At 43.0% G+C, this 21894-nt stretch overlaps 2 protein-coding genes across 3 annotated transcripts; one reads left to right on the top strand and one right to left on the bottom strand.

The window, feature by feature from the left end:
- Positions 1-247: 247 nt before the first annotated feature.
- LOC127442799 (vitamin K-dependent protein C-like) lies at positions 248-5857 on the top strand. Of its 2 annotated transcripts, XM_051700995.1 has the most exons (10): positions 248-384; positions 674-735; positions 913-996; positions 1400-1557; positions 1638-1662; positions 1746-1856; positions 2573-2713; positions 3139-3260; positions 3438-3555; positions 5178-5857. In XM_051700995.1, exons 3-10 carry the CDS (start codon positions 924-926, stop codon positions 5735-5737), a joined length of 1308 nt encoding a protein of 435 aa, XP_051556955.1. In that variant the 5' UTR covers positions 248-384; positions 674-735; positions 913-923; the 3' UTR covers positions 5738-5857. The 2 variants fall into 2 exon arrangements, with proteins under 2 accessions (XP_051556955.1, XP_051556956.1); XM_051700996.1 differs by lacking the exon at positions 248-384 and having other exon boundaries at positions 559-735.
- A 1032-nt stretch (positions 5858-6889) lies between these two features.
- LOC127442820 (dual specificity phosphatase 28-like) lies at positions 6890-8303 on the bottom strand. Its single transcript, XM_051701030.1, has 3 exons — positions 7959-8303; positions 7479-7567; positions 6890-7292 (listed from the first exon to the last, which is right to left on the bottom strand). The coding sequence occupies exons 1-3, from the start codon at positions 8301-8303 to the stop codon at positions 7112-7114; spliced, it is 615 nt and encodes a 204-aa protein (XP_051556990.1). The 3' UTR covers positions 6890-7111.
- Between the last annotated feature and the right edge of the window lie 13591 nt (positions 8304-21894).

The following is a 21894-nucleotide window of genomic DNA, read 5'->3' as shown; positions in this document are numbered from 1 at the left end:
GGGATAGATCTGTGAGTGCATTTATTGATGACAACATGAGCTATCCATTCTAGAGAGAAAAGAAATGTGGGACAGTTTGGACAAATACAAGCAATGTTAAGCTGGATAAAATAAATTATTTATATAAGAATTCTGGAAGAACACACATTATTATATTCATTTCAAAATTTATAAATGACAAGGTTATGAATCACAAATGTGACTGAGTAGTGAATAAACCATTAGCTGTAGTAGAGTTTGACATCAGTAGGTGTATGTGGGCAGACAGAAGATGAGAATTCAGGAGCATTTCGACTGTGGACTCTTGGTAAACAGATATAGTTAGTCATTAACACACTTTAAACACCACATCTACCATTCCAGTTCCTTTCTTATTTTCAGAATGTAAGTAAATATTGTAAAAATAAATATGTAAGATTGGTAAAGTCTTGAAGTATTGATTGATTGACACTGCTTAACTAGTGGATGATATTAAAGTACTTGCAACTTAAATTCCTGATACGAATTATCTCAGCCAATATTGTTTGTTCTGTGCAATGTTTGTTGGAGTTCAGTTACTATAACTTGCTAAAGGCTGGACGTGTTGTGCTGTCCTGTTGGATTGGAAACAAAGCAGAGATAGATAAAAGTTAAGACAATTAAATGTTTTTGATTTATTTTACTTCAAACATAGTTCTCATCTAGGAGAGGGAAAATCTGGCCTCTAATTGTCCCCGCTGATCCCTGCTTAATACGGTAAGAAGTATATTTTGTGTGTGTGTTATTTTGTAGTAGTTCAGGCAGTGTACTTTGTAGCCTTGAATGTAATCAATCATGTACATCTAGTCAGTTTAAATTCTGTAAAATCTTCCAACGTAACAGATGATCATTGTTGAATTATAATCGGGAATTTGCGTCTTGTTGTATTTAAAGGGTTTGTTGCCATGATGAGGAGCCTTATCCTCTACATCTCAGTGCTGGTTGTATTTTGGCCTGCCAGAGCTCTCTGCAAGTCAGGTAATGTATGAGAAATCAATACCACTTTAGAATTTGTAAACAGTTGCAAACCCAAATATGACAATTCTGTCATCATTTACAAATCGGAATGACTTTCTATCTTCTGTGGAACACAAGAGCAGATGTTTGGCATAATGTAGGGACTGAAAACCTCAGACACCATTTACTTTCATTGCAACTTTTTTTCCCCATACAAAGTGAATGGTAACTGAGGCTGTCAGAACTTACCCTTTAAGTGTTGCAAATGTCTTAACATTGAAAACAAATTTTTTTTTTTATGCTCTTATTAACATATGATCATCAGAGAAAATGTGTGCATTAGGTTCAAAAGCAATTATAGTTGTTATTTCTGGTGCCAATTCAGTGTTCTCTGTACTATGAACCTTGGATCTGTTTTGGTCAGTTTTTTCTAGCAGCCCAAAAGCACACATGCTCCTGCGCTCAAGAAGAGCTAACGGATTTATGGAGGAACTAAAGCCCCCATCGTTGGAGCGTGAGTGTAGGGAGGAAATATGCAATTTCGAAGAGGCGAGGGAAATCTTCAATACTAGGGAGGCCACGGTTAGTCTTGTTAGCATTTAAACAATTACAGATGTTTTTTTCTAAATTATTATCCACTAACCAATGTTTTCCTTTTGCAGCTGGAATTCTGGACAGTGTATACAGGTTAGTCTGGTCTGTCTTATACAATATCGCTGCAGGCCATCATAACTGCTATTAATTACTGAATATGTGTTGTGTGCTCTTAGATGCAGACCAGTGTGCCTCGAATCCATGTGTTAATGGAAAGTGTGTGGACATGTTTCAGGATTACTCCTGCATCTGCAACCCAGGGTTTGAAGGGAGAAATTGTCACCTGCGTGAGCCTCTTTCTTTCTGATGGGGCTTTTACACTAGAGCTTTTGGTGTGGACCCGAGTCCATTTTACATCTGTGTTCAGTTTGTTGGATTGGTGTAAAAGCGGTTTTCAGAGTCATCTTCTAAAGGTTGTATGGGTGTATGGTTCTTCTGAACTCTGTTACTGTTCGGGTTAGTTGGTCTGAAAGCAATCCATCCTAAATCGCAGAAGTGAAATGCCATTGATGATGTATAATTTTCATCTTTGCATGTATTCACAATTAGTATAGAATGATGCCTTTCTCATTGCCATGCCAGCACAGAGGCCAATTGCAGTCCAATTTATGTGTATACATGCTGGATAAAGCTGAGTTACAATGACATTATCTAGGTCTGTTAGTCCAACTTCGCAAAAGTCTGACTGAAATCGAACTTTGAAAATTCATAAAAAGCAATGTGCTGGGTGTAATCAAACTCGGGTTCAGACCAAGCAATCAAAAGAAAGTGTGAAAACATCTCTGTATACAAGTTACAGCATTTGACTTAAGAGAATTACCAACAATTGATTTTAGTGGCACATCTTATTTAGAGTGGAGACATCCACCAATGACAGGTGTAGTGTTTTTTGATTTACAGTGTTATGGCTAATTTGGGACATTAGTAGTGGACCTCTGGAGTTCTATACGCTGAGGTTATGGTAATAAATGTCTTGATAGACGTTCTGTGGTTTTGTTTTTAGGCAGCACAGCCACTAACTGCTCTGTGAACAATGGCGATTGTGATCATGAGTGCCACGAGAAAGAGGACGGTCTTGGTCGCACATGCAGTTGTATTAAAGGATACCAACTCCAAGATGACTCTAGAAAGTGTACTGCCAAAAGTATGTAGTTAATTTAATTTTTAAGTGTCATGCACAAAAAAATGTAGGGAGGGAGGGCAGAGCCTTTATGTGGGAAACAGCCATTTCCAGATGACTTATTAAGAGTACACTGTACAAAGTAAAAAATGTGTTGTTGTTGCTTTACATCGCTTTTTCTACCTGATCTAACTCTTAAAATTACTTTTGTTGGTGTAACCTAATGTAGTCAGATTTATTTAGTCATATGAACTAATATTCTTTACTATTGTGTAAACTGTGAAGCAATCATTTGACTTCTGGTAAAATGTGTTCTAGTACTTTGACCCAAAAAATGTTTTATCTTCCAATTATTTCTACCATTTGGAGTTCACTGGATGTATCTCAAGGTGTAAGAACCCATTTCTTTTGAGCAGATTAATGTCTCTGTGCATGTTTCTCATTTACAGACGAGGCTTCATGTGGCCAGATTCGGATTGCAAAGTCATTCTATAGAAATAAGCCTACAGTTGGTTTAACGCCATGGCTTATGGGGGGCACAGTTGGTAAAAAGGGAGAGAGTCCCTGGCAGGTATTTTCTTATCTTATATACTGTATATGTTGACTAAAGTGCCGAATGTTTATAAAAGCTCATTAGGGCATTATATATTGTACCAAAAACTCTGCTATAGCCATATTTTGTGCTCCAGTTTGTAATGCATTAAAATGCTTTGTAGCTAGCTCATTACAATGTGTGTGTATTTCACAGGCTCTTATACGAAATCATGAAAACAAGTTTCATTGTGGTGGAGTTTTGATTGATGAAAACTGGGTCCTCACTGCAGCTCACTGCCTAGAGACAAGCACGCGGTTCAGCGTCGTACTGGGTATGTAATTCATTTAGATAATCTCTTTACAGTGTAATCCTTCTTAATCCTTCCTTACTTTTATACTTTGCATTTGTTCTTAGAAAATGCTTTCTTACCAAAGCAACTTGCAATACAGTGCACATGTTGCATAAGAGACAATTGCCAAGACAGGTAGCTAAGAGTTATGCTGTATATTAGCATAATATATAAGGAATAGTTCACAAAAGAAAATGTATTCTGTCACAATGCCAAGCCCCTATGACTTTCTTTCTAATGCGGAACACAAAAGGAGTTTTAAAGAATATCTCAGCCTGTCTTTTCAAAACAAAGGCAGTGGACAGTGCCTCACTTTAAAGCTTAAAAAGACCCAAAAGTATCATAAAAGTTGTCCATGCGGCTTTTGCGTCATATTCCAAGTCTTTCGAAGGCATATGATACGAAATTTAAAAAAGGACTTACATTTTCGGGGGGGGGTTTCTTACCAAAAAGTGTCAAATTCCAGTGCATGCCAAACAATAAGAATCAACCGTTGTCATTAGAGGTAGACCGATGTATCGGTTTTACCGGTTAATCGTGCCAATAGTTGCTTTTTGGAACTACTGGTTATAGGCAAAAATCTATGTCGGTAGTCATCGATAGTTGTTGTTTTTTTATCCGTAATTAACAATCACGTGGGGATTTGTTTTTTATCTAAATCTTTCATCATTAATAATATTCATCCATATTTTGATCCTCACTTGCCCAATCAGCACATTTATTAAGTTTCTAAATTCATATCATGTGAATAATAATAAATTTATTTCTCATTAAACCTGATCTAGTAAAATATCTACAGTATATTTACAAAACTGGTGAATATATATATAGGCTATAAAAAGGCAATAAAATACGGTAAATACTTATAGAGCATTGTAACGCAGCAAAATCTCTTCATTTCAAACTAAGAGCCCCCTTTGTGTTCTGGTCTTGTTTATAGTCAAGTTCCACATTCTGCAACAAATCTTTTTTTTTTTTCTGAACTTTTTTGGGGATTTTGGTTTCACAATAAACTACAGCTGGAATTGTAATCATTTTGGAGTCGTGTTGCCTCTATGTCTGTGCCTGTCATAGTAAGAAAAGACTAAGACTTTTTTTTTTTTTACATTCTATAAATCGATTTTAAAAACTATTGGCTGTTTAATCGGTTATTGGACTTTACCACCACCTCAGTTATCGGTATCGGTAAAATCCACTACCGGTCGACCTCTAGTGTCATGAGCAAATTGTATTTGTGATGTCACCTTATTCCAAAATCTCTTTTTCACCTGTCAATATGCATCACGGAAAACAGCAATTTGAAAAGTCTTTACTTTGTAAGGTATTTTTAAAAACCTCTGTTTTCAGTGACTTTAAATAGCATTTACGTTTTGATGGGACTTGGAGGTCAAAACACACATACAAAAAAAAAAACACTTTGTTTTCAGGAATATCATATTCACATGTATGGAGTCTTAGTCTGGCTAAATTAGAAAAATGGCTAAATTATAAAATGTAGCTCTGATGCATCCTGATTTTTTTATTTAAAAATAAAATAAAATATAAGGCACTTTTATGAGGTCAGTGTGTATGTTTTTAACCAAGCGTGATTATCATCTCTCCAGGTGACTATGAACGGTTCAAGATAGAAGAAACAGAGATGGTAATTCCCGTCAAACAAGCCATTACTCACCCACAATACAACCCTTTCACAGTGGACAATGACATAGCTCTGTTGCGCTTGTCTGGACCAGCAAAATATTCCACATACATACTCCCAGCATGCCTCCCTGGCCGGGACTTGGCAGAACGCATGTTGCATCGCAACGGTACCATGACAGTGGTCACTGGCTGGGGGAAGGATAATCAGTCAGCTCACCGTTACAGTTCAACTCTCAACTTTATCGATATTCCAATTATAGACAGCAAACAGTGTTCCGGCTATATGATGAACAACCTGACGCAGAACATGTTATGTGGTGGTGTGCTGGGGCAAATCAAAGATGCTTGTGAGGGAGACAGTGGGGGTCCGATGATGACAATGCATCATGACACTTGGTTCCTCATTGGTCTGGTGTCCTGGGGAGAGGGATGTGGGCAGAAAGACAAACTGGGCATCTACACCAAAGTGTCCAGCTATTTGGATTGGATAGATAGTGTTCGCCAGGAGTGGGATAAAGTTTAGGCCCCAGACAACTCTATCTCATTCTGCTTTTAAGTGAAATTTATGTGTCAGAGAATTCCCTTGGTTCTTTCAGTGAAGAGAACAACATGTAATAAACACCTACATTTATTCTGCTATGAATCCTGCTGATATTTCCATTATTGCTGCCAGTTAGTAAATAAACAGTCAAAGTGGACCAATGTTGCACATTATATCTTTTAATTAGGCTGAAAATTATCAACACAGTTGCAAATGATCATTTATGTTACAGCATTTGTGTCCAGCTACACTAATAATGTTTTTATTATGCAATTCCTTTATTGGGTCACACAAAAGAGTAAGACAGAGCTGGGGGACAAACTGGCCAACCAGATAAACCAGCTGAACACCAGCTTGAGTGCAGCTACTGTAAATTAACTTAAACCAGCAAACACAGAGTGTAAGAGTGTACAATATTCAACCAAGGCAAATGAGATGAGTTATATGGAAGAACTTTAGAGCATGGCTTTTGAGTAGTTATTATATTTAGCTTTTTACCTGACTACAGCAAAATACAGGAAAAAGTGAAGTCGCAGAACAATGTGCCTATCAGTGCAGCTGGGGACATTCCTGAGGAGGACAGACAATTACTGACTGACACTAAAATATTTCATATACAAAACAAAACATGACATATCTGGAGGGGGAATAAAAATTGTCCTCTATGCACTTTTAAAGTCACATCTCTCTGATGCAAGGAAGAACAGCTTTTTTTTCTGACTGTTGGTCTGAAAAGCACAGAAAATTATAGAAAATATACAACTATTTGGAAAGGTTTGTTAACAGGACTGCTTCTAAAAAATTAAACAATGTGGTTTTCAGTTTAACATTAAAACCTCAGAGTCTATTGTCTTACTAACAGCCTACTGGCAATAAACAATGGTCCTGCTTTAGTAGACTGAAATCACTTCCTTAAAACATAAATCTGTAATCTGACCATTTACAGTAGAGTGGTGATGACTACACTGATTACAGTATATTACTTCTTAATTTAATATTTACTATGAAATGTACTCCATTCTGCTTAGCCTAGCATGATCAAATCAATTATCAGCCAAATCAAAGCATATCTTTAAAATTAGTAAAATTGTCAATAAAACAATGTCGTCAAGGTAGAAGCATTGGCAATAAGCGAATACACAGAGTACAATAATAATAATTCCTTACATTTATATAGCGCTTTTCTAGGCACTTAAAGCGCTTTACATAGTATAGGGGTAATCTCCTGTACCACCACCAGTGTGCAGCATCCACCTGGATGATGCAACGGCAGCCATAGTGTGCCAGAACGCCCACCACACATACAAGGGATTTGTCTTAAAGGAATGGTTCAGCCAAAACATTTAAATTCTCTCATCATTTACTCACCCTTATTCCATCTAAAAGAAGATTTTTAGAAGAATATTTCATCTCTGTAGGTCCATACAATGCAAGTGAATGTCGGCCAGAACTTTGAAGCTCCAAAAAGCAAATAAAGGCAGCATAAATGTCTCCAGTGGTTAAATCTGTATCTTCTGAAGCAATATAAGTCTCCTCCCTGCCCAGTAGGTGGTGATATGCATGAAAAATGTGAATTGCCAAAAGCAAAAGAAGAAGAATGTAAAAAGTAAAAATGCAGATTTATAGTAAAAAAAAAAAAAAAGCACTTAAATATTGATCTGTTTCTCTCCCACTACTATCATATTGCTCCTGAATACACAGATTGGATCTGCTACTGGCTGACCTGCTGATCTTCAGCTTCTGTTCGTATCTCTGCAGTTGAGTCCAAAATCCTGGATTAGGTTCCACTACTGACCGGGCAGTTTTAACTACCTGATGAAACAAATAAGAATTAGAGAACAATTGAGCAGCACAAAAATACCACACTGTTTACATCTTGGCTATACTTGTGTGTATTTTAACATTTACGAACTGGCCTTATTCATTTCCACTGTAAGTGCCTTCCTGTAAGTGTTTTCTGTTTTTTCTTTTTTTCTTCAAATAAATGAGGTACGAGGCAAAATAATTTGTTGTTGTAATCAACATTATGCCACAAATGCTGTTGATTAAGCTCACTGAACCTGCAACATTCCTTCGAGTGCAAAAAGGCTAGTTAGTTGGTCAAGTGCTCCTGATGGAAGAGGTGTGTTCTTATAATGTGAATATTATGTAAAATCCAAGCCTAAGAAAGAAAGTCATGAAAATTAGACTTAACTGTTCGTACCTGGAAGGCATCTGCTAGGGAGAGACCCTGCTGTTTCATCAAATAGGCCACACAGACTGTAGCTGAGCGACTGTGTCCATTCTTGCAGTACACAACTGTGCGGCCTCCCCACTCTGTCTCACTTGCTACGGCATCAGCACAGCGGTCAAAATATTTGTACAGGTCTTCATTAGAATCATCATAGACAGGCACACGCAAAGTGCTGACCTGCATAGATGGAAAGGGTTGCTGCTTGGACACATTGATACAGAGAATGACCGCCTCCTTCTGGATTACAGCATCATTACAGGCTGACTGTGCATTACTGATTAGCAGACAGTCAGTAACTGTGCACAACTGCAGCATCTCTCAATATATGCGTGACTATATGATTGTGTATGTGTCTTGAAAGAACATCATACCTTTTTATTTCTCCCAATTTGGAATGCCCAATTCCCAATGTAATTATAATAATTTTATTTATTTATCACTCATTATACATTTGCACATATACAGTGAAATTATTTTTTTCCAAATATCCCAGCTAAGCTGGGGTCAGAGTGCAGGGTCAGCCATGATACAGCACCCCAGGACCAGCAGACAGGGTCAAGGGCCTTGCTCAAGGGCCCAACAGTGGCATCTTGGCATTGCTGGGGCTTGAACCCCCAACCTTCTGCTCAGTAACCCAGAGCCTTAACCACTGAGATTAAAAACCCTGATGTGCTTTTAATCTCAGTTGCCTCCACGTCTGAGATCGTCAACCTGCGCATCTTATCTTATCACGTGGCTTGTTGAGCGCGTTGCCACGGAGACATAGCGCATGTGGAGGCTTCACGCCATCCACCGCAGCAACCACACTCAACTCACCACGCGCCCCACCGAGAACGAACCACATTATAGCGAACACGAGGAGGTTACCCCATGTGACTCTACCCTCCCTAGCAACCGGGCCAATTTACTTGCTTAGGAGACCTGGCTGGAGTCACTCAGCATGCCCTGGGATTCGAACTAGCGAACTCCAGGGGTGGTAGCCAGCATCTTTACCACTGAGCTACCCAGGCCCCCGGAACATCATAACGTTTGATTGACCATTATAATATTGGTCAGAGTATAGGTATATATACCTAATATTGTACTTAGTATACCAACCCCTATTGTTCTTGTAATAGAAGTAGATGCATATGTCACTGATGTAGTGAACCTTACAAACTGTACACTATTTATACTGAATGAGCTGGGAGGCCTGGTCAAAGGTTTCACCCTGGTCCTAAGGCCCCAAATGTATGCCAGCAGTGATCTCTCTGCTCACTTTAGAAGACTGAGCTGTTGATAAAATCAGACAAGACAGAACAATATCAGTATAAATTTGCTGAGAAAACAAACACATGCAAGAGTAATCAAATACCCCCTCCAACTCTGACCACATTCACTGTCATTTTTTTTTAACTGGCCATGCTGCAAACTGGAATTTAACAGCAGGGGTGGACTCAGTCTTCCATCTTCTTCCAAAGTACGACATAAACATTGAGCTCAGATTAAGAAATAACTCTGACCTGCAGTTTCAGCCCGGGATGATCCTCGTTGCCGATGCGTCAGCCCCTCATCTCTCCACATGTGGCTGACTGACTCCGCCCAATTATCTGTCAATCATCACTGTTCTTCCTCTCACTTCTCACTGTAGGAGTAAAAATAGTCTAGCTGCTTCAGTGTTACTTGAAACCTAAACTGACACAATCTAGATTTCATGCATAGTCTGCTGATGTTTTGAAAAACTGTCTGAGTCTTCACGTGACTGAACGATTCTGATTACTGTTGGGAAATAGATACTAACAAATAAATGTTTTTCAGCGTTTCAGACTGACATCAAAATCCCTTACAAGGCGAGTCAGCCCACTCAGCGGCCATCTTGGGAACGCTCCCAGGCTGTTATTTTCTATGTAAACAAGCGGAATAAAAGTACAGCTTCAATCTACTTGAATGGGGAAAGACCGAAATCTCCAAAACGGTTGGTCAAAATTAAGATCAAAACTTATATAAAATCAGCAGTAAAATCTGACAACAATAGTATAATAAATTCTTCTTCTTAGGTCAGATTGCGCTAAAAACAACACAATTTTTCAGGCTGGTTCCACTAATGCGCATGCGCCTTCGCGAGTTGCTTGACAGGCGATGTTTGTATCTAAAAGGTGATTGGCTCTTTTACCTGTGAGGTGGGACTTCCTTTGCTACATCCGTTGGCCATTCCCATTTCTTCCATTAATTTTAATAATAGTCGTCTGTTTCTGTTCACATGTAATGTGTTTAGTAATTATGTATTGGGTGAAAAACCCTAGACAATTTTTTTTTTTTATTCGGTTTATTTATGGTGGTTTGCAATCTGATAATAGCGCCACCTACTGGACTGTTGTGCAGCCATCTCTGTGGTTTTAATATTGGGTTTAAAACATCTAATAATAGGGTGACCAGATTCCTGCTTATGGAAAACGGGACATCCCCCTCCCAGCAAAAATTAAACTGACGTATCCTTACCTAGGCACGGATTAATGCGAAGTAGAGGGTGCATCTGTATCTGTAACTTATCACCTTGTACTTTTCACTGGCAGCGTTTTTTCTCAGTGTGCGCTTGACTTTCAAGAGTTTATCGTAAAATGCAGAGCAGTCCAGTCCAAAATTAAGATGTACAAAAAGCATTGCTTTCATGGCTGTTACACTGAGTCGAGATTTATCCGGTGTCCATGCTGCGTTCATTAATGAGAACACACGCTCCACAGATGCAGATGTCCCAAGCAGGCATAAGACAAATTCCACGACTTTGGCTAAGACTCCAATGTTGATGGTCTTGCTCTCCAGCTCACGAAAAAGAACTGTCCACGAAAACATCTGTCCATCTCTCAGACATGGCCATCTTGTTCATGTTCCACTCAGTGATGCGACGAGTGACAATGATTTTCATGCAAGCCCACTCATCAAAGAGCGTGGTTTTGTCAACCAAACTGAGAGCAGGGATTCTGGAGTAGAAGTGTTCGAGGCTGCTCTGAAAGTCTTTCCACTCTGGGATGTCTCTCAGTAGGGCCCACTCAAGTTTTCCTGTGTTCTCTGATGAGCGGCTCCAATTTTGGAGGTAATCCACCAATGCCGAATAAAAGGTTCTCACTGCACAAAAGAAATCATCCGTTCGCATGTCACCAGCATCAACCAGGGCATCCAACTGCTTTTTAATGTCAGAGGGTATGAATGATTCTTCCAGCCTGGCCTGCAAGACTTTTCTCAGGTCATGAATGTACAAAGCCACTTCTGTGGCTAATATGTGGTCTTGCTCTACTATCTCCAGTGCTGTTTGCTTGAGTGTGAAGCCAATCCAAAGTTTAGTGCAAGGATCGCTGAAAAGGTCTCTTAGAAACTTTGAGCATTCTTCTTGAGAAAGAAAGTATGCACGCAGACCATTGAAAATGTGTAGTATTCTTTCAAGAGCTGGACCAAGAGAGAGGAAATGTGAGTTGCCATGCTGCAGTTATTTCTGATAGTCCAGCTGCACAAAATCACAAAAGTCTTTGAGCTCCTTCATGCACACTGTGTAGATATGGATGTATTTGTACACCATCACAGCAAAACTCTCTAAATCTATCGGAAGACAATCCACTGCTGTTTGCAATGTGTTATGGGTGATGTGTGCATTACAGCCAATCCCCAAAATTTCCCTTCCTAGCTTTGAATGCAGCTTTCTCCAGATTTTGCCTTTACCAGCTCTCTGAACACCACCAAAGTTTGTGTCAGTGTTGTCGGCACAGAGGGCAATTCAATATTGATCAAGGCCGTGTTTGTCAATTACATTGGAAATGTAGTCAGTTTGCAAATCCGACGTCTCACCTGGCAGAGGCGAAAACTCAATTATCTTGAATTTTATACCATCTAATGGATTAAAGTAACACACAAGCACAGGAAACAATTTTATGTCTTTGTGATTGGATGCATCCACAGTCAATGTGACAAACGAGCACTTGTCCAAATCACTCTGAACTTCTTCCTCTGACAAAGGAGCGAGTACATTGCATATGTTTAAGGATTACCCAGGCGACCGCCAGGGGTCGCTATGTATGTTTATTGTTCATTTCATGTCTTTCGTCTGTTTATGTGTTTTATAGTTCTTTTTCATGGTCTTTGTTCATTGGTCCTTGTGTTCATTAGTGTCAGGTGTCCCTCGTTTCATCATTAGTTCTCTGTGTATTTAGTCCTCATGTTCCCTTGTATTCATTGTCAGTTGTTTTCCACTCATGGATGTAATGGTTTGTTCTGTTTTTGTGTTTCTTTATGTTTTTTTATCTGAGTTTTTATTAAAAAGCCTGCATATAGATCCTTTTTCTCTCGCCTCATTCCTGCAATTGTTACAGAACAACTGACCATCACTATGGATCTAGCGGCTTTACAACTACTGTCTCTCAAACAAGGTGACGATACCATTGAGCAGTATACCAAGCGTTTCTGCTGTTTCGCCCAGGTTTTTAGTTGGGGAGACACTGCGTTAAAAAGACTGTTATCGGATTTTGGACGTGACGCCATGCAAGAAGCAGACATGTGAGCGACGAGCTCTGCGCACTTTGCTAAATTTTCAATTATTTTCATGTTATAATCTGGTGAATTTGATACACCCAGTTACACAATTGCTCTTTGATGCAAAACATGGCAAAGAAGTCAAAATCCTCAGGCTCTGGAGACATTAAAAGACACTTACATGTTCAGGATGAAAGCCCCGACAGGCCTACAGACCGGAGACTCGATTTGGATGGTGCGGCAGGAGAGGAGATCCAGCGTCAGTTGTCCAACATGTTGGTGATGTTGACGAAGGTTCTTGCTGACTTGGAGAATCTTGCTGTAATACGTCGATCGATTATGGCAATGGAAATAAAATTCTCTGAGATAGTTACAAGAGCGACTGATGTTGAGAGGCGAATCGATATTCTGGAATCTTCGGAGAGGGAATTAACCGCTAATCCGCCCGTGACCAAAGTTGATTTGGAACATCTCCTTGAAAAGCTTGAAGATCTTGAGAATAGAAGCCACAGGAATAACGTTCGAATTGTTGGAATTCCTGAGCATGAGGAGGGCAGAGATATGGTGAAATTCCTAGACGGGTTTTTCCCGAGTCTGCTCGACATAACAGGCCACAAGCTGGAAATCAAGCAAGCTCACAGAGTCCCAGCTCACAGATTTGCTGAGGGAGACAGGCCCCAATCGATTCTGGCCAGACTTCTGAGGTCATCCGATAAAGATCTGGTGTTGCGCCAGGCGAGGAGCAAAGGGAAGCTTTCTTGGAAGAACCATAATATTTTCTTGTTCCCGGACTTTGCTAACTTGACAAGAGAGAAACGCGATCGGTTCAAGGAATGTGAGAAACTCTTACATCAGCGAAAGATCTCGTTTGCGCTGATGTTTCCAGCCAAACTGAGAATAGAAACGAAGGTCGGTCGCAAAGTATTCAAATGTCCCAATCAGGCAATGTCTTTTATTGAATCACTGGGTGAGTAAACCATTGGGTGTTTCTCATGTGAGTGGGTCAACTCGCTGTACTTACTCTTGAGGAAGCTTGGCGACATTTTGTGTTTTTTGAGTTGGCTCCGCCGTGCGGCTGGAGCTTGTTTTTTGAATAACATTTTTCCTTAAAGAAACTTTTGCATTGATTAAAGATTACTTTTGAATTGAAGTTCCCAGCCAGTTTGAGAGTGGACACTACAGATGACCGCAAAATATCTACATGCTCACACTAAGGATGTCTTTTGTAAAGTTGACGGATTGTGTAAGTCATGGTATATACCTTTTTGCGGCCTCTGAGTGAATTGACTCGACCATCCGGGTAACCAGGATGCCGGTTTTGTTTCTTTTTGTATTGGTTCCGCCTAGCGGCTAGAGCTTGTTCTATTGAATAACACTCCTTTGGAACAGCTGTGGATTAATCTGTTTGTTCTTCGTGCTTATTCCTCCTGCTGGCTGTAGTTTGTCTTGAGTTTTTTTACAGGACATTGGAATGATTACGTCATCCGTTGAACTCATAACAGCCAGCTCACTGAACATATCTGAACATTTTACATCAGCTGGAATTTGTTTTGTGGAAGATCACACCTTTGAGACAGTTCTGTGAATGAATCTACACGTCCTTTGTGTTCATTCTTCCTATTTGCTGGGGTTTATTTTACAAAGTATTTTCTGTTATGTAATTTTGCCTCACAAATTTGGCAAGGGAGTCATTAAATTGATAAATAAACATCTACAATTCAAATGTCTCAAACAGACTAAAGATAAATTAGGGAGAGTCATTATTGTTTTAGCTGAAATTCAAGGGCAAAGGTTGATTTTGGCTAATATTTATGCACCTAATGCTGATGATCAGGGCTTTTTTATAGATCTTGAAGGGATGTTGGAAGCTGCTGGCACCCCTCATGATATAATTTTGGGAGGAGACTTTAATCTTTTGATGGACTCAGTCCTTGATCATAGTGAAGCAAAAGTGTGTAAACCCCCTAGAGCAACATTGACGCTTCACAGGATGTGTAAAAATCTTGGTCTTACGGATATTTGGAGACTTTTGAACCCATCTGGTAGGGACTATACATTTTTTTCATCAGTCCATAAGATTTATTCTAGAATAGATTTTCTTTTTATATCCAAATCCCTCATTTCATCTGTTGTGGATTGCTCAATTGGAAACATTTTAGTCTCAGATCATGCCCTGGTGAGTTTAGAGGTGATGCCACATATAGAGAAATAGAAATCATATAGTTGGCGCCTTAATGTATACCTTCTGCAAAATCCTGAATTCCAACAAATGATAAAGACTGAAATCAGTGTTTATATGGAGACCAACTGGTCCTCAGTATCCTCTGTGGGCGTGGCTTGGGAGGCACTTAAGGTGGTTCTTAGGGGTCGGATCATACAGTATGCCTCATTCATCAAAAAATCTAAAGCACGAGAACTTGTGGAGTTGGAAGGAAATATTAAAAGTGCAGAGGCAGAGCTGAAGCTCTGTATGTCAGCTGATGGCCTCAGAGAACTGAAAAGATTTACAGACACCCTGTAGCAGCGGTACAAACAAATGGATTAATTTCAGATTATTTTACTCTGGATAGGGGCACCCTGCAGGGTTGCCCTCTTTCCCAATTATTGTTCTGTCTTGCCCTAGAACCATTAGCAGCCGCAATAAGAAAGGAGGATGATTTTCCAGGGGTGGTTGCGGGAGGTGTGGCGCATAAGCTTCTGCTTTACGTAGATGATATTTTATTATTTGTCTCTGAACCTACTAGATCTATGCCTTGCCTCCACAGAATTATTAATTCCTTTTCCAAGTTCTCAGGATACAAAGTTAATTGGTCTAAATCCGAAGCTTTGGCTCTGACAGCATACTGTCCAGTAACGGCTTTCCAGCCGGGCGCCTTCCAGTGGCCCAAACAGGGCTTTAAGTATTTGGGGATTTTATTCCCAGCAAATTTGTCTGATTTAGTTAGAGGTAATTTTGACCCCTTAATAAAAAGGTTTTCAAGCGATGTGGGCAGGTGGGCTTCATTACATTTATCGATGATTGGGAAGGTTAATGTTATTAAAATGAACTGTATTCCAAAATTTAACTACCTGCTACAGTCTCTCCCTGTAGATGTCCCCCTCTCTTATTTCAAGCAATTTGATAGCATAGTGAAGTCCTTTATTTGGAATGGTAAGCGCCCAAGGTTAAATTTCAATAAGTTACATAGGCCGATTGACAAAGGTGGGTTAGGCCTACCCAAGATTTTGTTTTATTATTATGCATTCGGTCTTAGACATTTGGCTCATTGGTCACTTCCACCTGAGAGAGCCCCTCCCTGGTTTTGTATTGAAAAGGAAGTTCTTGTCCCTATCTTGCCACTGCAAAGCCTTTCGATCAAACTAGCCGGAGAGGTTAAGTCGCACCCCGTTATTTTGCATTTGCACTCGATATGGACAAAAGTGTCTAGAGTGTTTAATTTGGATATTTATTTAAACGCAGCCTCGAGCATATGGCTGAACCCTAAACTATGTATTAATAAGTCCCCTTTATGTTGGTCAGATTGGATTGTGAGGGGGGGTTAATACACTCGGTGACCTATATGAGGGTGGAGTATTGAGACGTTTTGAAAATTTGGTTCAACATTTTGGCATTCCCAGATCTCAGTTTTATAAGTATTTACAGCTTCGCCACCTACTCTGCACTGTTTTTGGGAGTGGCACGCACCTTTTGGAAAAGGCCATGAAGCATCATTGTATTACTCCCTACTAATTCAGAGTCTGGGGGATGGAGCCTTGACTTCTCTCAAGAGAGTATGGGAAAAAGATTTGAATTTGGTATTGGAGGATGGAGTGTGGACTAAGATTCTTAAAAATGTCAAGTCTGTATCTAGAGATGCAAGGGTTCGCCTTATGCAATTTAAGATTTTACATAGATTTTGTTGGACACCCTCTAGATTATATAGGCTTGGTCTTAAAGACACACCCACGTGCTGGCGATGCCAATCAGAAGTTGGAGACACTACCCATGTCTTTTGGGGGTGTGTTAAGATCCAGGAGTTTTGGTTGAGGGTTCGGAGTTATTTGTGTGATGTTTTGAATATTCAGGTTTTGCTTTGTCCCAGACTCTGTATTTTGGGTGATGGGGCGGTCATGCAATTAGGGGATAATCACATAAAAAATTGGGTTCTGACCAGTCTCATGATCGGCAGGCAAGTAAATTTAAGGGGTTGGAAGTCAAGCGGAGCACCCTCTTTTTCAGAGTGGTGTGTGGAAATGGGGAGGGTAGCTGCATTTGAGGAAGCGGTAAGTAGAAGGCTGGTTGTGGCAGCGGGGGCGTGGTCAAGCATCTCTCCGTAGAGAGAGAAAGCGGTAAGGGCGCTTACACCTGAGCCAAATTACGTCTAACACCTGTCTCTAATTTCAGTGAGCACGGGGAGAGCGGCATAAAGAGGGCCACGCAGCACTCAGGGAAGAGAGAGTACCTGGGCACTAGAGACCTGATTGAGAAGCCAAGAGCTTAGTATCGTAAAGATGAGAGTTTATTTTTCTGGAGTTGTTGTTTATGTTTAGACTGAGTTGTTGAACACGCTGAGAGCCCTGAAAGAGTGCATTTGCTGCAGTAGGGAGAATAAAACGCTTACCTGAACCAGAGAATCTGCTTCTCGTCTCCTCCTTTAACTAAGAAGTCTTACACTGGTGCCGAAACCCGGGAAAAGGTTTGAAGATGGACGGAAGTTGCCCCGTAGAGTCCTCCCAGTTGGCGGAGATCCTCCAAGCCCTCGCCAGCCTACATCAGAATCACCAACAGACGCTGCTTGAGCTCCGACAAGATCAAGAACGCCGGTTTGTCGAGCTCATGCATGCTCAAGCCGAGGACCGGCAGGCGATCCGGAGCCTCCTCAGCCAGGGGGCATCCCCCGCCAGCATTACAGAAAATGGGGGCGGCGGACGACCCCGAGGCCTTCCTGGATTTGTTTGAGCAGACCGCCGAAATCTGGGGCTGGCCGCTCGGCCAATGGGCAGCCCAATTGATCCCACTATTGTCCGGGGAATCCCAGCTCGCGGCTCAACAACTGCCAGCGTCGAGCCACCTGGCCTACGGAGATTTAAAAAGAGCCATCTTGCAACGGGTTGGTCGCACTCCGGAGGAAAGTCGTCAACTCTCCCGGAGCTTGAAGTTGGAGAGCTCTGACCGCCCGTTTGCCTTTGCCCAGCGGCTCCGTGACGCCTGCCGAAGATGGCTGCTAGTGGGGGATCGCGACGTCCAGGGAATTATCGACCAGGTGGTACTGGAACAGTTCATAGTTCGACTGCCAAAAGGGACGGCAGAGTGGGCCCAGTGCCACCACCCGGCGTCGTTGGAGGAAGCTATCCGACTTGCGGAGGACCACATGGCGGCGATCCCGAGGGCGGAAGATCCCTCCTACGTTTTCTCTCCTCCCTCTGTTTCTTCCCCCTCCCCTCTCTCTCTCTCGTCTGCTCTCTCTCCAGGTCCCGTTCCTGCCCCACGCAGACGAGGAGGATCTCAGCCCCTGAGACCAGTTCCCCGGGTGTGGGAGGCGACACCTTCCCCTACTCCAATGCCCTGCCGCTCTCCCCCTCAAGGGGGCGTAGCGCCTGGGCCGGCCTGCTGGAGGTGAGGAGACCCGAGCCACTTCCGAGATCAGTGCCCTCTGATGGAGCTGGGGACTGTGGTGCGGGTCTCTGACCTCCCACAGTCTGCCCCCGACCAGGCCGGAGCGTGCCGGATACCGGTAAGTGTCAAGGGGGGTACTCACCAAGCGTTGGTGGATACCGGGTGTAATCAAACCACTATCCACCAAAGCCTGGTTCAACCCGAGGCATTGGTCACAACCAAAACGGTGAAGGTGAAATGTGTACACGGGGATATTCACAAGTATCCGGTGGTGACCCTGACAATTAAATTTCGGGGGAAAAAGCATAGAGTGGAGTCTGCGGTTAGTTCCCGCCTCTCCCATCCGCTGATTTTGGGGACTGATTGGCCTGATTTTAAAGTTTTATTAAAGGGAATTTGCGCGGATGGGTCCTGTATGAAAATAGGGAGATTTGTGATGTGCGATGCTCTGGCAGGGGAGGCGGAGCCGGGGCCGCCCTCGACAGCTCCACGTCATGATGACGAGAGAGGGGGAGAGGCTGCAGCCCCTCCTCTTCTCAGGGAATTCCCTGACGGGGATTTCCCTTTGGAGCAATCGCGAGACGAAACCCTCAAACACGCCTTCGACCAAGTGAGAGTCATCGATGGTCAACGACTCCAGCCTGACATCGCACTTTCATACCCCTATTTTGCAATTATAAATGAGCGGTTGTATCGAGTGACACAGGACACTCGGACCAAAGAGGATACAACCCAACTGTTGGTTCCAAGGAGCCGTCGGGAAATGGTATTCCAGGCGGCTCATTATAATCCCATGGCGGGTCACCTAGGAGAAAGGAAAACATTGAACCGTCTAATAGCCCGTTTCTATTGGCCGGGCATTGGCGGCGATGTCCGCAGGTGGTGTGCGGCATGCTGCGAATGCCAGCTGGTTAACCCACCGGCCACCCCAAAAGCGCCATTGTGCCCTCTCCCTCTGATCGAGGTCCCCTTTGAGAGAATTGGAATGGACCTCGTCGGGCCATTAGAACGGTCAGCACGCGGACATCGCTTTGTATTGGTCCTAGTGGACTATGTAACACGATATCCGGAAGCAGTGCCTCTTCGCAACATCTCAGCACGTAGTGTTGCGGAGGCACTCTTCAAAATAATCTCCCGGGTGGGGATTCCGAAAGAAATCCTCACCGATCAAGGCACAATATTTATATCACGAACACTACGTGAACTGTATGAACTGTTAAATATTAAATCGATTCGCACCAGTGTATATCATCCTCAAACGGATGGCCTGGTGGAACGATTTAATAAAACACTCAAAAACATGATTCGTAAGTTCGTGCACGATGATTCCAGAAATTGGGATAAATGGCTCGACCCCCTGTTATTTGTAGTACGAGAGGTCCCGCAAGCCTCCACTGGCTTCTCCCCATTCGAGCTGCTGTATGGGCGACACCCACGCGGCCTGCTTGACGTATTGCGAGAGGCCTGGGAGGAAGGACCTTCAAACAGTAAAAATGAAATTCAGTACATTCTTGATCTTAGAGTATAACTCCACACCTTGGGGCAACTAACACAGGAGAATTTGCTCCAAGCTCAAGAACGACAGTGCCGACTGTATGACAGGGGAACTCAGCTAAGGGAATTTGCACCGGGAGATAAAGTGCTTGTATTGCTTCCCACATCGAGCTCTAAATTACTCGCCAAGTGGCAAGGACCCTTTGAGGTCACACGACGAGTGGGAGATCTCGATTATGAGGTTAAACGAACCAATAGAGGGGACGCACGTCAAATATACCACCTCAATCTCCTGAAATTGTGGAGGGAGGCGGTTCCCGTGACGTTGGCTACGGTAGTTCCCGAGAAGGCGGAGCTCGGACCGGAGGTGAGTTCAAAACATAATCAGTTCACCCTGGTCATTTGCGGAGACCACCTCTCACCGAGCCAACTCACGGAAGTTGATAGGTTGCAACAGGAGTTTGCAGATGTGTTCTCCCCTCTACCGGGATGTACGAACCTCATCCATCACCACATCGAGACCGAGCCAGGGGTCGTGGTACGTAGCCACCCCTATCGATTACCCAAACACAAGAAGAAAATCGTTCGGGAAGAATTGGATGCGATGCTTGATATGGGGGTAATAGAAGAATCCCACAGTGATTGGTCCAGCCCAGTTGTTCTAGTGCCTAAGAGCGACGGGTATGTGCGATTCTGTGTGGATTACAGAAAAGTCAACACGGTGTCTAAATTTGATGCATACCCAATGCCTCGCGTTGATGAGTTGCTCGATCAGTTGGGCACTGCTCGTTTTTATTCGACATTGGATTTGACGAAGGGTTATTGGCAGATCCCCTTGACACCAATTTCCCGTGAGAAAACCGCCTTCTCCACACCGTTTGGATTACACCAATTTGTGACTCTTCTATTCGGTTTGTTTGGAGCCCCGGCTACGTTTCAGCGTCTCATGGACCGAATCCTCAGACCGCATTCAGCTTACGCCGCCGCTGATGCCTATTTAGATGACATCATTATTTATAGCAATGATTGGCAGCGGCATATGCAACATCTGAGAGTGGTTCTGAGATCGCTGCACCGAGCGGGACTCACAGCGAATCCGAAGAAGTGCGCGACTGGACGGGTGGAGGTACGGTATCTGGGGTTCCACTTGGGCCACGGGCAGGTGCGTCCCCAAATTGACAAGACAGCGGCGATTGCGACCTGTCCGAGACCCAAGACCAAAAAGGGGGTGAGACAGTTCCTGGGGCTGGCTGACTATTATAGAAGGTTTGTACCTAATTATTCGGATGTCACCAGCCCGCTGACTGATCTCACTAAAAAGGGGGTTCCAGATCCGGTCCAGTGGACGGAGCAGTGTCAACGGGCGTTTACGCAAGTTAAAGCTGCACTTTGCGGGGGGCCGCTTTTACATTCACCTGACTTCATTCTCCCTTTAGTTTTACAGACAGATGCTTCAGACAGGGGGCTGGGGGCCGTATTCTCGAAGGTGGTGGAGGGGGAGGAGTGCCCGGTGCTGTACATTAGCCGTAAGCTCTCGTTAAGGGAAACTAAGTACAGCACCGTAGAAAAGGAGTGTCTCGCCATCAAGTGGGCGGTCCTCACACTCCGATACTACCTGCTGGGGCGGGCCTTCACCCTCTGCTCGGATCACGCCCCACTCCAGTGGCTCCACCGCATGAAGGATACTAATGCCCGGATCACCCGTTGGTATCTGGCTCTTCAGCCTTTTAAGTTCAAGGTGGTCCACAGATAGCCAGCCAGCCCCAGGAAGATGGCTGTCGCCGACTTCCTTTCCAGGAATGGGGGGGGGGACTGGTAGGCAGGCCGGATGCCGCCCCGGCCTGAGTCGGGTGGTGGGGATATGTGGCAGCGGGGGCGTGGTCAAGCATCTCTCTGGAGAGAGAGAATGCGGTAAGGGCGCTTACACCTGAGCCAAATTATGTCTAACACCTGTCTCTAATTTCAGTGAGCACGGGGAGAGCGGCATAAAGAGGGCCACGCAGCACTCAGGGAAGAGAGAGTACCTGGGCACTAGAGACCTGATCGAGAAGCCAAGAGCTTAGTATTGTAAAGATGAGAGTTTATTTTTCTGGAGCTGTTGTGTACATTTAGACTGAGTTGTTGAACACGCTGAGAGCCCTGAAAGAGTGCATTTGCTGCAGTAGGGAGAATAAAATGCTTACCTGGACCAGAGAATCTGCTTCTCATCTCCTCCTTTAACTAAGAAGTCTTACACTGGTGTTTAGGGACTTATTTGTTAAAAATGGTGAAAATATTTAGTTTATTTTGGGGGGGACTCTCGGGGAGGGGATGTGGAGA

The sequence above is a fragment of the Myxocyprinus asiaticus genome, chromosome 6, assembly GCF_019703515.2.
Source record: "Myxocyprinus asiaticus isolate MX2 ecotype Aquarium Trade chromosome 6, UBuf_Myxa_2, whole genome shotgun sequence".
Taxonomy (NCBI): domain Eukaryota; kingdom Metazoa; phylum Chordata; class Actinopteri; order Cypriniformes; family Catostomidae; genus Myxocyprinus; species Myxocyprinus asiaticus.
The sequence above is the reverse complement of the archived record's forward strand: the minus strand, read 5'-3'. Positions and strand labels throughout refer to the sequence as shown.

Excerpts from the sequence above, each read along its gene's own strand:
- LOC127442799 (XM_051700995.1), top strand. The coding sequence starts at position 924 with ATGATGAGGAGCCTTATCCTCTACATCTCAGTGCTGGTTGTATTTTGG. Across the intron at positions 2,714-3,138 it reads TAGAAAGTGTACTGCCAAAA|ACGAGGCTTCATGTGGCCAG; the intron begins GTATGTAGTTAA and ends TCTCATTTACAG. Across the intron at positions 3,261-3,437 it reads AGGGAGAGAGTCCCTGGCAG|GCTCTTATACGAAATCATGA; the intron begins GTATTTTCTTAT and ends TGTATTTCACAG.
- LOC127442820 (XM_051701030.1), bottom strand. The coding sequence starts at position 8,303 with ATGCTGCAGTTGTGCACAGTTACTGACTGTCTGCTAATCAGTAATGCA. Across the intron at positions 7,568-7,958 it reads CCCTAGCAGATGCCTTCCAG|GTAGTTAAAACTGCCCGGTC; the intron begins GTACGAACAGTT and ends TTGTTTCATCAG. Across the intron at positions 7,293-7,478 it reads CAGAAGCTGAAGATCAGCAG|GGAGGAGACTTATATTGCTT; the intron begins GTCAGCCAGTAG and ends CCTACTGGGCAG.